Genomic DNA, 16,252 nt, shown 5'->3' with positions numbered 1-16,252 from the left:
TCAGGAGTACCTAAGTTCAAATCCGGCCTCAGAAGCTGAATAATTACCTAGCTGTGTGGCCTTGGGCAAGCCACTTAACCCCCATAGCCTTGCAAAAATCTTTTTTTTTAGGTTTTTGCAAGGCACTAAGGCACTCTGCACTAATTAATAAAGATGAGAGGTTACTTGTCAATTAATACAAGAAATATAGCCCAGGTATGGCTCCAATAAAATAGAAATCTGTAAAATCATTACTCCGATTAAAAAAAAGAAATTACTGTAAAATCAAAAAGGATCCCAGCAAATTCTCATGAATAAGTACTACTAAACAGGGGCTCCAACTATATTATAGAGAGCTTTCAAGATCTGTCACTATGAACCATAGTAATAAATTTACCTAATAGTTTTTAAACATGATAATCTTTCCCCTTCTCTATAAAGGTCTTACACTATTAAGAAAAAACAAAGGATACACACACACACACACTGATTTTCCCAAATCTTCTCATTAGGTATTTATAACTCAATTAACAAAAAGATTTATGAAGATAGATTTGCAAAATTTAACTTTTTAAAAAAATTTCACCTATTTTGCAAGTAAATATACTTTTAACATAAAACTTCATTAATCTCAAATTATCATTCCTTTTATTAACATTAAACAAGTTCCTATGGCTATTTTCCAGAGAAAATAGTACAAAATGGCACACTAAATGGATATTCTACTTAAGCAATCTGTTTTCTTCTACAATGTTACAAAACAAGAGAGGTTCATGAAGTCCCTTTTCTCTGTCCCCACCACCAAAGCAAAAATAGTTACTTTTTCCAAATCATCTCCTAATACATTACAAAGAAGAAAGTGATCAGAACTAAATCTGTGAAATATACATTTCCATTAACAAATAGTATTATTTATTACCCTAAAGAAAAGATCAAGAGAATCTTGGATTGACCGAGGAGGTAGTGGTTTCTTTCTTCGGGGAAGGTCAATGGAAAGGTCATTAAACTGTTCACGTTTGGGAACAGTTTCACCGCATCTAGAGGAACATAAAAACATATTCTTCTAAACACAACTCTATGACACAGAATAAAATTTCATACTTGCAAAAACCAATTTATTTCTAAGAAATTTGATGGGAAACATCATAAGAACATAAACAGATACTCCTTTACCCCTATACTGTCCTCAGTTAAGCAAGTACACCAGCCAGGGGCATTTGGATAAATCTAATTTATAACTCTGCTCAATGCTTTATTTCAGCAGTTGTTGACATCATACAATAAACATAATTGTATTGCATAGTGGAAAGAGAAGGCTGAGTTTAAATGATGTCTGTGACACTTTCTAGTTATGTGGTCTGAGGCCAAGCTGTGAAAGGGTTGATATCTGTTATACCTACAGTACAAGAGTCATGAGGCTCACATGAGATAATGTGTGCAAAGGGCTACACAAGTTCAGATATTATTTCATTTGTATGGTTGAAAGTTTTAACATCAATGATCAAAACATTTCTTAAAATACATGAACAAGGAAGGATCCTGCCTGGTACAGAGCAATGGAGCATGGAGTCAAGAAGTCCTGGGCTGAAAAGTGACCTTGGTCACTTTAGCATGTGATCCTGGGCAAGTCCCTTAACCTCACTGGGTCTCAGTTTCCTCAATGATAAAATATGGAGGCTAAATTGATGGTCTCCCAGGTCCCTTACAGCTCTAAATTATGATCCCACAAAAGGCATCTTCATGTTACTTTTAGAGCTGCATAATAGTCCACAACAAGGTAACACTATGGGATGATTGACTCAACAAACTAATTAGGGCAAAGATTAAAAAATCCTTAGTAATACAGAAATAGTCTTATAAATCTGAAATATACACTAGTAACTAAGTGTCAAGTTCAAAATACCACCTCTTTAGTTCATTTAAAATGGAGGCTAAAAAAACAGGATTGTCACAGGAATTATTTTTTTCATTATATTTCTTTTAATTTTATTACATACATTTACATAATATATCTTACATTATTTATAGAATTATATTTCTATTTTCTACTTCTATTGATTAACATAAAACACTTCAATGCTACAGTTAAATGAATCATATTAGTGATAGGATGAAGGGTTTTTTTGGGGGGGGGGTGAGGAGGAAATGATGAATAGAAAGGTCTTGGATCCATGATTTTTTTCCTGTAGGATGCTTCCAGGAAGAAAACTCCAGATACTGATGCAGTTCAGCATCTTTACCACATCTACTACTCTTAGTCAGAGTGGCCTAAGAAGGAAAAGTGATTTGCCAAGAATTATCCAATATGTATCTGAGGAGGGATATGAATAGTAGTGTTTTGACTCTGAGACCAGCCCTCCATCGATTATGTCCTGGTGCCTTTCAGTTTGATATTTAAGTTTATGAGTGGTTCTTTCAGTGAGAAACTAGCCTTTAAAGACTTGTCCACTTCATATTAAAAACAGCTAATATATAAAAGGTCTTTTTGGGAAAAATCCAGTGCAAAAATGAATTTTATGATAATATTTGAAAAGGTATTTATGTTAAGAAATGTGACAGAATATTCTATCATACTCAGTTCAGACTTAGTTTCAATTTACCAATCATTTTAAAGAAGAATAAAGGTGCTGAAGAAGAGTTTAAAGTACTTACAAAAAGATAGTGGGGACAATCAATGAGTTTGAATATCTCTATGCCTTAGAAAGAATGAGGCAAGCAGAACTCACATCTTAAGACAGTCAACTATTCAATTCAACAAATATTTCTTGAGTTATTATGTGGAAAGCACTGTGGCAGGTGATGAGGAAATTACAAAGTTAAGACAGACAGGGTCCCCATCCTTAATAACCTCCAATCTAGAAAGGAAGAGAAGACTTTTCCATAAATAACTATAATACAAAATAGAATGCGATAAAGAAACAGTACAAAGTATTAGGGAAATTCTAAAAACTAATCAAGTACATTTTAGAGGTCATGGAAGGCTGCATAGAGATCAAAGGGCACAGATTTTAAGCTGGAAAAAAACTCAGAGGCCATCTGGACAACTCATTTCAGAGGAGGAAACTGAGAACCATTGGAGTTGAGTGGTTTACCCAAGTGTATTACAGGCAACTAACTCAGTGGCATGGAGGGATTTGAACCTGTGCTTTATTGCTCTCTCCACAATCCCATGCTGCTAAGAGTTTCACTTATGTTTGGAAGGATGGGTAGGACTTTAATAGGAGCAATGAGAAAAGGGGAGAGGGTATCCCAATTCCAATGGAAAGTCAGGACAGGTAAGGAGCTGCTCATGGAATAATCTTTTGGATGAAACAGAGCAAGTGAACAGTAAGTAATGGAAGATAAGATGGCTCTCCACTCCATTCCAAAGAGCACCCTAAGGTCTGCATTCTAGTGGCTAGAAAATGGTTTCTTATCTTGGGCATAAATTTACCTCTTTCAACTTTCACTCAGTGTTTATGGTTTTGTACTCTGGGGTCAAAATGAACACCTCCCATCCCTCTTTCACATGACAGCCCTTGAGAGCCTTGAAACCTCTGCTTCTAGTCCAACCATCTGTAATTACTTCAAATCATTATCACAATACATGAAATCAAAGTCCTTTGCTGAGCAAAGCTGCCTGCCTTTTCCTCAATGTTCTCAGTATGTAGAAGATAGTAAATGTTAGACCACAAAGTCTAGAGTTTATTTAGTAGGCAATTTAGAACCACTGGAGAATTTTGAGCAGTAGAATGACATGACCAGACCTATCTATAAGGTTAATCTTACACTACTGTGAAGGACAGATTTGAAAGGGGTGGTTGGTGTGAAGACTGTTTTAACAATTTAGGTCAATGGTGATGAGAACTTAAATATTATATAGTATAGTAGCAGTAGGAATAAATTCTAGTGATATTTAAGGAATCCAGAGAACTTGGAAACTGAAAAGAAGACACCAAAACCTCAGAATACCTGGTAATTAATTCAGTATACAATTATTAAATATCTACTAATTGAGGCATTGAGCTAGGACAACTGAGAATGCATAGATGGATCAGGACACTATCTGTTCACAAGATTTTATGATAAAATAGCAAGTATAAAAATATTTATTACTAATTCAAAAAGTAGAGGCCTTAGACATAGATTATAGTTTTTCAAAAGTTTGGCAATGAAATGGAGGAGATGGAAATGTGTCTTAAGGCACAGAAGAGTTAATTTTAAAAGGGTTTTTCTATTTGTTTAGTTATTAGAATAGGAATTCTGAATTTAGAATTCCTATTATAAACTGGAAAACTGGTTTCTAGAACAGGGAAGAATTGTAGCAAGAATCTGAAGAAACAAAGGAGAAAGGATGAGTACCAGAACAATGTCATGATATGCATGTTTTTTCATTTTAAAGACTTATATGGGGGGGAACCCCACATTTCTCTATAATAGAGGATACTTACACTTTACATATGATAGAATGCTGGACTTCAAACTCCAAATTAGTAATAACAGGACATGTATATATCCTGGTAGCTGCAATATCATCTGAAGTCCTTCCTGGAGAATTCTCTTCCCCAGATACAGGTTCTGTCTTCCAAGTTTTATTTAATTTCTCCATGTCCTCCTTTAGTTGATCCAAACACTGACTTAAAAATTCATGTGCATCCTAAGAAGAAAATCCATTCAATCATATCAGATATAGCTACTAATATGAAGCCTCATTAACTTTCATGATTTGGTTTATCAAAACACCAAAAATACAACTGAATAGAAAAGATAGACAATTACCCCAAGATAAGTTGGTATATTTGCAATTTGTGGCTTAAAATCGAAAGTGGATTTCTAAAAAATTGGTTGAGCATAAATTATATGCTACTACTAACTTTACAACACAAAATCTACTGAAAATTGGAAAAAACTAAAAACTTTGACTCTTGCAATTCAGTCTTCCAAAACAGTAAAACAGAATTAGTGAATGTTTTTCTTTTTTCACCTTGAAACAATACAATTTGTTAAATTTTTTAAAATGCTTTTCTCTAAGATAACAATCCTGTTAGGATTTAAAAACCATTTTTCAAGGGCTGCTAAAGATATTTTAACTTACATTTTGCATATAGCCAGAAAATCTCTCTGCAGTAGCGGAAATGGCATTTTTTACCTTCTTGAGCAAATCTTTCTTTGTTTCTGAATTACAAACATCTTTCTTAGCAAGAAGGTGAGCAAAGCGTCTAGGAAAAAAAAACACAAAATTTACAAATTAAGGGATTATAATGTCTTTATGTAAAAACAAAAAAAAAATCTAAATTCTTCAAACCTGGATTTTTCAGTAGCCACTGAGACTCAATGTGAAAAGATTAAAATAATAGCTTTGAATCTACATTGAAGTTCATTTTACCTTTATAGAGATGGACAATGGAGGTATTCTTGAACTCTTGGGGGATAACCTCTTCATGCCATTATAACCAGAAAAATTTCAGTCAGCATTTGTATGAGCAATGGACCCCCCCCCACCTTATAGATCTCAGCTAGACTAGAATTGGTACCAGGTGCGTTGCCACATGAAAGGAGCCTGATAGCATTCAAAATCTCTTCTCCAGTTGGAATTTTAGCTAGGGATGAATTGACCTCAACTTGAGGTAAATGGTCAAAAGGTTCTGCCTTGATTGATGAGTCTTGTTAAGAACACTGGAAGTATTCAGTCTATTTCTTTAAGATCATGTCCCTATCACTAATCAACATGGCTCCATCAGCACTGAATAGTTGAGATGCACCACGTTTTTGGCCCAACAAACAGCCTTCAGGGTATAATAAAAGAACTTTGGATTATTACTTTTTTACTACCAGCAGAAAACTGAATTTCATTTGCCTTCTTACTGAGCCAAGAATCCTATGTCTTCGTAAGCTTCACTTGAAAGTACTTTTTGATAGTATTAAATGCTGTCTTTTTTGAAATGGATGAACTATCCTGCTAGTAAATCCATAGAATGCTTATTTATTTAGCAACTTCTGTATTTCCCCATCATTTTCATGAATCTGGTCTTGATGTTAGTGACTATTCTGACCTAGATAAGCAAATGCAGCACCGTACACCAGAGCTCTGAAAGCTGCCATTTCTTTTCAGCTCCAGTTGCCAACATGGGCAACTGACTGTTCCTGCTCAGAGAGATCTGACCTAATCTCCTGACATTAATTCTTTTGGTAGTCACTTTGCCACCACTTCAGTTGATTGTGAATATTTAGCTTGGAGAGGCTGAGTCTGTGATCAGTCCAGCACTCTGCTAGGTGGCACAATGGATACAGCACTGGCCTGAAATCAAGAGGGCCCGAGTTCAAATATGACCTCAGACACTTGACCTTTACTAGCTGTGTGACCTTGGGTAAGCCACTTAACCCCAACTGCCTAGCATCCTGATCAATCTCTAGTTGTCCTGATTCATATCTCACCACTGGACCCAGAAGGCTCTGGAGGAAAAAGTGAGACTGGTGATATGACACAAACTCCCTCACTCAAATCATGTGCTTGCCATGGCAACACCTTCCTGATGTTATAGTTTTCTTTAAGAATGAAGGACAACCAACCACAAATTGTCTTCATCACTCTCACATCCTGTCTGTCATTTTTCCTTACAATCATATAGTCTACTTGATGTCACTATTTGTTGTGAGGGTCCATCCAGTAAGTATTTTGGGGTTTTTTTTTTTTTGGTTTCTGCAAGACCATAAGGTTAAGTGACTTGGCCAAGGTCACAGAGCTAAGTAATTATTAATTATCTGAGGCCAGATTTGAGTTCAGGTCCTCCTGACTCCAGGGCCAGTGTTCTATCCATTGCATCACTTAGTTGCACCCTCCTGGAAGTTTTATCATGGATAGGTAAAAGATGACGTTTGTGGTGAGGTCATGAGATGCACGAGTCTTCAGTAGTAGGTTATACTATGTTGCTCCATTCCTCCCAAGGACTTCTGCCATATCTAGTAGTCTGAGATTACTCTAGTATTAAAGTCACCCAGAATTATGTTTGTCCTTATAGTTTATTAATGAGGGTTTCGAAGTCTTCATAAAATTTTTGTTTGAGTTCATCAGGGTTCACTATGGTAGGAGTAATGGCACTGATGATGGTGACATGCCATTTTCCTGCAAGTGGCAATCACATTGTCATGAGTTCCCTCCTTTTGTTAGGCATACAAATTTGTCGACTAGATTAGTTTTGACTTCAAACTTACCCCAGCTTCATGGCATTCCCATTCACAGAGATTACTCCAGAAAAATATGTTTTCAGCTCCAACTTCAGTAAGCTATCTTCATTTGCCAGTCTTGTTTCTCTCAGGGCTGCTATTTGGTTGTGATACTAGCCGAGTTCTCTTGCAACAAGAACCTATTCAATCTAGTGTAGTCTATGAGCCTGCACACATTCCACATACCAATTGCAAGTTGAGTCTTCTTTGAAAAACTTTTTATATTTTTTTTGTGTTTCAACTGCAGGGTGGGATTCCTACCTGCCACGGTAATCAGGCTGGGATTGGGTAAGTAGACAATTCTGAGGGCACCTTTTCGAGTCCCTCAGGAAGTAAACAATGTAATCCTTAAAGGCTGCTTAGGGAGCTACCAAATCCCAATGCTGCTTCCAGTGAGGAGACAATGCTATGACCTGGGTCATCTGTATGCAGGATGATTACAGCTCCCAGCATGATTACAGCTTCCCCTCTGCTACTCATCATTTGTCTGTCTTCACAGGACTTTGATAGGAATGGTAAAATGGTGTGAGATTGTCTTTTGATTTGTGCATAAATTGGATTTAAGTGAGGCCAAGATGCACAAAATTGTTGATTTTACTCTCTTCCAAAGTCATAGTCCAATGGCAAGATAGAGTCAAGACAACTGGTGAGGAATCTAGATGCAGTGAATGACCTTGGCATCTTCGATGTCGAACCAAGGTCTAAGCATTCCACAACACCTGTTTCAGCTGCCTTCATGACCCTTGGAACAAATAGTTCCTCCCATTCCTCCAGATGAAGACTTCACATGCTTGAGGTAGCTATCCCCCTAACTCACCAACAGGTCTGAGACCCCTTCAGATACACTCAACCTGGTTTACCCCATCTGCCAAAACTTTGCTGTGGTGTGGCCGCTGTGTATGCTACATCTGGTAAAAGAACTATCATTCCATAGGTCCAATCCACTCTATATCCAATCCCCTTTCAGTTTTGCTCCTGAATTTCTGAAACTCAAGACTACATCTCAGCTGTTGTCTTATCCTGCAACTTCCCTCAGTAACTGAGACCTCCTTATCTTAGACTATTCAACTACTCCTGAGGCCTTCTAACCTTGGAATAATCCCTCTACAGGTCAGTCCCCTTATTCCACTGATGAGATATTCCCAGGGTTTCCAATTTGGAGTCTTCATTCCCTTCTGGGTCTGCCCCTGCCATTTTAAACTTCAAAACTATGATCTGGTCTTGGGTTCCTTTATTCTCCTCCCTCATCTTCCACCTGTTTAGTTACCTTTTGTGTGTAGTCTTTCTCATCAGAATGTGATGAGGGAAGGGCCTATCTTTCTTTTTGATTCCAGGACTTGGTATAGTTCTGGGCTCACAAAATGCTTGTGTCTTTACTTCCCAACCTAAAAAATTTGCCTTATGGAATTTAGTATCTAACAAAACCTTTCTGCAAATTTCTACCAAGGAAGAAAAAAGTTCCCTCAATGAGCTCAAAGACAAGAGACATGAAAAGTTAAAAATAATAGAAATTTGCTATTACACAAATAACACCTCAATGAACAGCATAACATAAACCTAATTTTATTTTCAAAGAAGATCAGTCTTCTATCCCTTCTCTCCTTCCACCCTCATTGAAAAAAGCAAGGAAAACAAAATATGACAGAAGTACATAATCAAGTCAAAGAAAAATTCTCATTATATATGTTAAAAAAAAAGGCTCATTCTGTGATTGAAGTTCACCCCGCTGTCAAATGGTAGCATGTTTCATCATGAATACTCAGAAATTGTGCTCAGTCATCATATTTATCAGAATTACATTTATATACAACTCCCCCTCTCTCCCCCCATCCATCTTCTCACCCTCACATCAGCACTGCCCTTCCCATCTCCCCCACCCCAATAAGAGAAGAAAACCCATTATAAACACACATTCTCAACTGAAACAGTTTTCCATATTGTTCGTAATCTTTAAAAAGAGATTTCTTTTATTCTTCATTCTGAGTGCTTTACCTATCAGGAGATGGGCAGCATGTTTTATCATTAGTCTTCTGAAATCATGGGTAGTAACTATGCTGATAAAGAATTCATTCTATTACATTTATATATCACAATTTGTCCAAATATTCCCCCTCTCCAGATTCTTATTTCTCATCACCTCAAAAAGAACTATTGTGTACATCTTTAGAAAACTGATTAGAAATAACTCCTTTCTTATTCTAATCTCTAATTCCTCCCTCCTTTTCCTATTTATTCCCCCGCTAAGTGAAATGAAAAAAGAATCATTAGTGAAACAGAATTAAAGGCATTCCAGATGAAAATACCTGAGTTGCAAAGAAACTATGAATTGCAAACAGGGAAGTGAAGTAAAAAGAAATAAGTAAAAATGAACAAATAAAAAGGAATAAACAAGATAGATTGATTACATTTTAAATATGGGGAAATGATTCATGGATGTTCTCTGATTCCTACTATCATCAGAGTTCATGGGAATTCAGTTAGGCAAGTCTTTGCAGTTATTCTGTTAAGTCTTAATGATCTTAAGAACAAAATGTAAAGGGAGGGAAAGACTATGGGAATAAGAAAGGAAGGTTAAAGGAAATTATCTCACTAATGAGGGTGTACAAGTGAACAGTTATACAAACAATGAGGAGGGGGTTAGGGAGTGGAATAACAGTTCACTCTCATCTAAACTGGAAAAAGAAGAAAGAATACACTTTTATGCACACACATAAGCACAATTAGTGGCTGCAATTCAAAGTTTCTCTGCAACTGCTTTTTTTTTTCACCAAGAACAGCTTAAATCCTGTTTCTTTAAAGATTCTTTTTTCTTCTATATCATTAATATTCAGTTTTATGATTAAGTTATTCTTGGTTTGCACCCATATCTTCTGTCTTTTAGAATACTGTATTTCAGGTTCTCCACTTTTCTAAAATGGTAGCTGCTAAATCATGTGTGATCCTGTCACTCTTTGGTATCTGAATTCTTTTATTCCATTCTGCCCTCTGGTTCTAAGAGATGAGCATAGATTTTTTTTTTTTTTTTTTGCAATATGGTTGTCTAGGTTTTTTGGTCTCCAAAAATTAGTCATCCAAAGATTATTAATTTTTTTTCTCCTCAATCTGTTTTCTTGATCAGTTGTTTTTAGTAGGAGATAACATTATCTTTCCTTCATTTTTATTCAGTCCTTTGATTTTGTTATAATATTTCTTGCTAATGCAGAGAATGATTTCTTTTTGCTTCATTTCAATTTGTAGGGAGTTTGTTGCTTGGGCAAAGTTTTCTGTACCTCTTGAGCCAAGTTATTAATTTCTTTTCCAATTCTTTCTTCAACAATTTTCATTTCTTTTCCAAAATTTTTCTCAAATGGTCTCAATTCCATGTATAAAAACATTTTTAAACTATTTTTCAAAACTCCTGCTTCAATTCTTCCAGGAATCCAAACTGAGTTTACACTCAAGCTGTGTATTTCTCTGAGACAGTGATTGTAAATGTTTTGGAGTCATTCTCTTCTGTATTTGTACCTTAAACATTCATGCCACCATAATAGTTTACTATGTTTTGATTATTTTTTTGAAGGCCCATTTTTCCAGAAGCTTGATGTGAGGATTCTGCAGCACATCTAGAGGAAAAGTCAGGGCTGGTCCTTGCCTTGCTTTCTTGGTGTACTAAGTGTTGTATTATTCCAGAATTTCAGAAGCAGGTTGGGCACTTGCAAGCTTTCAGTGCTCCCAAATGGTTTGACCTGGGGCAAAGTCTGATTGCTGTCTTCCTGGTCTGAGCTATGCAGGTCCTGATCTGGGTTGGGTCTGAGCAAGAGAAAAAGTTCTGCTAAACTCTACTCCATCAGCCAGATGGAAAGTTCTATTAGTTAAAAGTGGCAAAACTGTAAGCTCCCTTTATAGTCTTGGTTTCAGTTCTATTCCTCTATAAACTGGGTTAGATGTTGAGGTGAGAACCAGATCTGCCCCTGAAGTCTGAGTCATACCACTACTGCTCCTGGCTTATGAACTTTCTCTTTCCTCTGAACGCTGCCCAAGGCCTCCTTAACCAAAAAAGGCTCCAAGTTATGCAAGTCCCCTTTTCAATCCTTTCTGGATCAGTGACCCAAGATTGACAAGCACCTGTCCTCGTATCAGCACCCTAAAATGAAACTAGGACCTCCTCTTACCCTGCTACAGAGCCTCTACTAGATACTGGAATGCACTGTGCAATGAATGTACTTCTCCCTCAATCTTACCTTTAGTGTGCACAGATTTCCCTGCCTCCAAGCTGGGCTGGACAAAGGACTCACTGTGACTTTTTCTGGATTTCCCCATCAAGCTTCAGTCTGGAGCATTTTCTAGATTCATTTTTTAAGTGCCTAAGGAAGAGCTCAATGCATGGCTTCCCATCTCTCAGTCAACTTGGCTCCACTTTCTGAATCCATCACTCTGGATTCTACCTCCTTTCCACTGGCTGAATTCAGTTAGCTTATATTGAAAAATGAATGCCAAAGGCACTGACTAATGACTTCAGAAAATCTTCTATTATAAAAGTCAAGTTACATAGTTCTCTAAGAAATTCTTCTTTTAAAAAAAAGGTTTTCAAATTAAAGTAAAATCAATCATGGTGAAAAGAAAATGTTCTTCTACACCCAAAGTGGCTATAAAACTGCATACCCTTTGACAGAGCAATACCATTATTAGGTTTGTAGCCCAAAGAAATTAGGAAAAAGTTAATGAGATCCCCATTTACAAATACAAATTTTTAAAGCAGCTCTTTCTGTGGTGTCAAAGAATTGGAAATTGAGGAGATGTCCAACAATTGAGGAATGGCCAAACAAATTGTTGTAGTATATAAATATGATAGAATTCTGTTGTTTTATAAGAAATCATGAGCAGGCAGATTTCAGAAAAACTTGCAAAGACTTACATGAACTGAAGATGAGTGAAGTGAGCAGAACCAGGAGAACATTGTACATAACAACAGCAATGCTATGTGATGGTCAACTATGATAAATTTAGCTCTTCTAAGCAATACAATGATCAAAGACAATTCAAAATGACTTGTGATAGAAAATATAATCTGGAGAAACAACTATGGAACCTAAATGTAGACCAAAGCATACAATTTTCACTTTTTAAAATTTATTGTATGCATTTTTCTTACTCATATTTTTCCCCTTTTATTTTGATTCCTCTTTCACAACATAACTAATATGGAAATATGAGTGCTATACTGTACATGTATAACACCTATATCAGATTACTCACTACCATGGGGCAGGAAATGAAGAGGTAGGAAAATGTGTAACTCAAAATCTGAGAAAAAATGAATGTTGAAAACTATTTTTATAGGTAATTGGGAAAAAAAATGTCCTTCTAAGTTGGGTGAAAATGACCATTCCCTATCTAAATTCTTGCCATTTGTTTACAAAATAGAAAAATTTGCATATTAGACATACTAAAAGTCACTCAAAGTCTCTGAGAAATATCAAATAAATTATGCTTCTCTTAACCACAAGGATCCTTCCCTCAGCTTCCCCCCCCCCCAAAAAAAACTATTAGCATGCAGGGAAAAACATACAAGATAGAAAATACAGCAGTACTTATAAAAAAAGAGAAAGTTTTACCTAAGAACAATAGTTACCTGATAAGTGCATTAAGTGGTACTTTTTTCCAAGGGATACCTTGCTTAAGTAAATCATTAGCAAAGGACTGAAGTGAAAATAGGGACTGTAAAATGGCATTCATATAGCAAGTATTTCCCAAATTTGAAAAGCTGTAAAATAAGAGGCAGAAATATTACTTGAAAATTGTGCAAGGGTTCCTGTCTATACCTACACTGAAATACTGGCTGAGTTTTCCTTCCTATTCATGTAGACCCAGAAACTAAGAGGTAGCACATTTCCCACACTAAGGCTAGAACATTGGACTCCAGTCTGAAGACCCCGCTCCAAAACTTTCTCAGCCATAGGAGTTTGGACAAATCACAACTTGTCAGAGCTTGTTTGCTCTTAGTAACACAGTACTGAAGAGAATCTTCAGAAGGCTGCTGCAAGGACTAAACATGTACACATTTGAAGAAGGAGCCCTGTGGCCCCCCCAGCAGACTAAAAAGCCTTTATGGAGCACCTTCTGTTTGTGCCCAACGAGTTGAGACTAGAACTTCAAAAAGGAATGTCACCTTTACAACCCCAGGTTTTGCAGGTCCCATCAAAATGTTGAAAGCTTTCACTGAAATCTGATTTTCCCAAAAACTGTATGCTTCTTTCTGCTAAATGAGCACACACTCTCTTCAGCTAACTCCATAAAGAATAGAAAAAGTGAAAATGATTCACCTACCCTTGTAACTGTTGCTGGGAATGAGTTGAAAGGGGCACTCTTGGTTTATTCCATCCAGTGTAATCCTGGTTAGACCTTAGCTTTTTTACAGAGAGAGGGGCTGGTTGAGAAAGAAACCCCAAACTCCTTTTGGCAGAGGGAGTCTGACTTGAAACACTATTCCTAAAGAAAAGTATAAATAAACAGGCTTAACTCTTTAAAACATGTTCTTTTGTTCCTAAGTGATTTTGGCTAAGGTCAAGGATTAGTATTTAAAAACCAAAATGGCAAAATTGCCTAAAATGAGATATATTCACAGAAATCCTAGTAAATTGACAAAGTTCCACCAATTAATATAGGTTAGTTGATGGACAAGAGAGGTGAAGTATATGAAACAGCCCCTAGTATAATATTGCCTCAATTTGACCATTTTACATGATTAAAAATTTTAAAAGGCTAATGAGTTCACAGAAAAACACCACTTTGAATGCATTCTGAAACATATCAAATTCTACAAATAAAACATCTTTTGCTATAGCAAGAAATCCTGCAGGAAAACCTAACTATGTACCAAATGTAAATACAAGACTATTCTAAAAAGCTTTCTAGATCAGACTTGTGAAATGAGTAATTACAATACTTCAACACTTTTGAAATAAAAATGCTAATCTGATACTTTTTAAGTCAAAAAAATTTCTAAGCAATAGAAAACTACCCAAACCATTAATATTATTGATGATAATGATCAGGGACTTAGATTAGGAATCTAGAGTACTTTATACATGTCAGTTCTATTTCAAATGTCTCTCACATAATCATTCCTCCTTGTCTATTATTCCAGATACATAACTAATTTCCCTATGACTTCATTCAGGATTTTCAGTATTCTAATCAGATTCTTTCAAAATGTGGCTTGAATTTTTAACTCCAGGCCACAGAGTTGACTTTGAAGGAAAATTCTTTTTTGTATTAACTAGGATGCAGTTTTGAGGCATCATGGTATAGTAGGAAAAGCACTATCATGGGAGTCAGAACTGAATTATAATCCCAGTTGTCCCCAACTATATATGGCTTTGGAAAAATCATCATGATTTCCTCTGAACCTCAGATTCCAGTTTTGTAAAAAAGAAAGTCTCTATCAATGTGGTCTCTGAGGTAATTTCCAAAAATGAAAATTCTAAGTCTTTGATAATAATCAATTTGTTATTTTAAGAAATTATTACAACCACTTATTTTCATGAAACACATGTCCAACACACAATAAAATCCAAGGCTTAATTTCCTAAATAAACAAATTATTTCCAAGTTCTTAGTAGGTTGAACATAAGATTAATACATACCTGTCTAGGTTAGAATTTCCAGTAGAGTAATCTTTTGATACTGCTCTACTACCATAAAAGGATGACGACTGGAGGGGCAAAAGTCCTATAAAAGGGAAATAGGGGAAATCTGTTCTGAAATTATTAGTTCAAATTAGAAAGATAGAAGCTAACATAATTGCTCAATCAATGTGCCTGCCTTAAACAGCATATTCCACTAGGTGAAACAATGTTATATATATTCATATTCCACTAGGTGAAACAATGGTAAAACATGACAAAAGTCTATTAAAAAAAAAGTTTGACCTAAATCTTGAAACAAAAAAATGCCTACATTAGAAAAGCTGATTTCAAGACAGTTTTCAAGAATTGCAATAATGGATGTTGAAAAATGTAAACAGCAAAGTAATAAAAAAAAAATCAACAAACTTAATTTCAGTGAGCACCATTAATCTCTTTCCTAGTCAACTTTTTAATTTAACAAAACTGCTTGTAAGGGACAAAACTAATGGTTTTAAGTTTCATTGTTTTTTATATCTCTGGTCAATCCTAAAATAGAGAAGCTCCTTATAAGTAAAAAAAAGTTTAATTCTAGGGAAACAGACAAGTAGGGACCTGAATAACATACAAACTAGATAATCAAAGTTCCACGAGGGTAAAGAAATATCTTTCCTCTATTCTTCAAGACAGCAGTGCACATAAAAGACGCCCAATGAATACTTGCTAAATAAACAGAAAACTCCAGGCACTGTATCTTATAGAATTTTATATTTTTTCCAATATCTATGATGGTATTCTGCACATATTAGGAACTTTTCAAAAATACTTTATATAAAGGAGTTACTATCTTATCTAAAGACTACTTACCTGATGTTCTATTCTCCTCTGCCTGTTTCAAGCTTAGCTGTTTCTCTCTACTGCTGTTTAAATACTTCCTTGAAGGATCTGTCATAGCTTTATTGTTCCTAGGTAAATAAGTTTATACCAAATATTACTGCCTTGCAAAGATTTGTTTATTTTTAAAAGTATTTGACAATTTATTTCACATAGTATTTCACATATGCCTTGAGTATGGGATTTAGTGCAGGAAGGACCCTTTGAGATCAACTAGATCACCTTGCACATGGAGATGTTGAGGTTAGGCAATAATCTGCTGGTCTATGCAAGTGACCTATACAGGAAAATCTTTCTTAAACAAGTCAAAAGTCAACACAAGGTGCAGTTAGGTGGATAGAAGACTGGCCCTGGGGTTAGGAGGACCTGAGTTCAAATTTGATCTCAGACACTTAATAACTACCTAGCAGTGTGACATTGGGCAAATCACTTAACCCCATTGCTTGAAAAAACTAAAAAAAAAATCAATATAAGATCATGATGATTAAATGAAATCTAGGAAGAACGTATCATTTATACAAATGCCAAATGATGATAACAGCAAAAAAGCTAAAAGATCATAGTTTTGATTT

The 16,252-nt window shown here is 35.7% G+C and overlaps 1 protein-coding gene across 6 annotated transcripts in view; it reads right to left on the bottom strand.

Annotated features, from left to right (window-relative positions):
- The window catches only part of USP37 (ubiquitin specific peptidase 37), a 77,631-nt gene that overhangs the window by 39,447 nt on the left and 21,932 nt on the right, over positions 1-16,252 (bottom strand). For all 6 annotated transcript variants that reach the window (XM_074191366.1, XM_074191367.1, XM_074191364.1 and 3 more), the window contains 7 exons: positions 15,654-15,751; positions 14,808-14,892; positions 13,489-13,650; positions 12,794-12,925; positions 5,054-5,177; positions 4,410-4,615; positions 899-1,016 (listed from right to left, as the gene is read on the bottom strand). In XM_074191366.1, coding sequence (XP_074047467.1) covers positions 899-1,016; positions 4,410-4,615; positions 5,054-5,177; positions 12,794-12,925; positions 13,489-13,650; positions 14,808-14,892; positions 15,654-15,751 — 925 coding nt within the window. The remainder of the gene's footprint in view (positions 1-898; positions 1,017-4,409; positions 4,616-5,053; positions 5,178-12,793; positions 12,926-13,488; positions 13,651-14,807; positions 14,893-15,653; positions 15,752-16,252) is intronic.

Source organism: Macrotis lagotis, chromosome 6, assembly GCF_037893015.1.
Source record: "Macrotis lagotis isolate mMagLag1 chromosome 6, bilby.v1.9.chrom.fasta, whole genome shotgun sequence".
Lineage (NCBI taxonomy): Eukaryota > Metazoa > Chordata > Mammalia > Peramelemorphia > Peramelidae > Macrotis > Macrotis lagotis.
The sequence above is the reverse complement of the archived record's forward strand: the minus strand, read 5'-3'. Positions and strand labels throughout refer to the sequence as shown.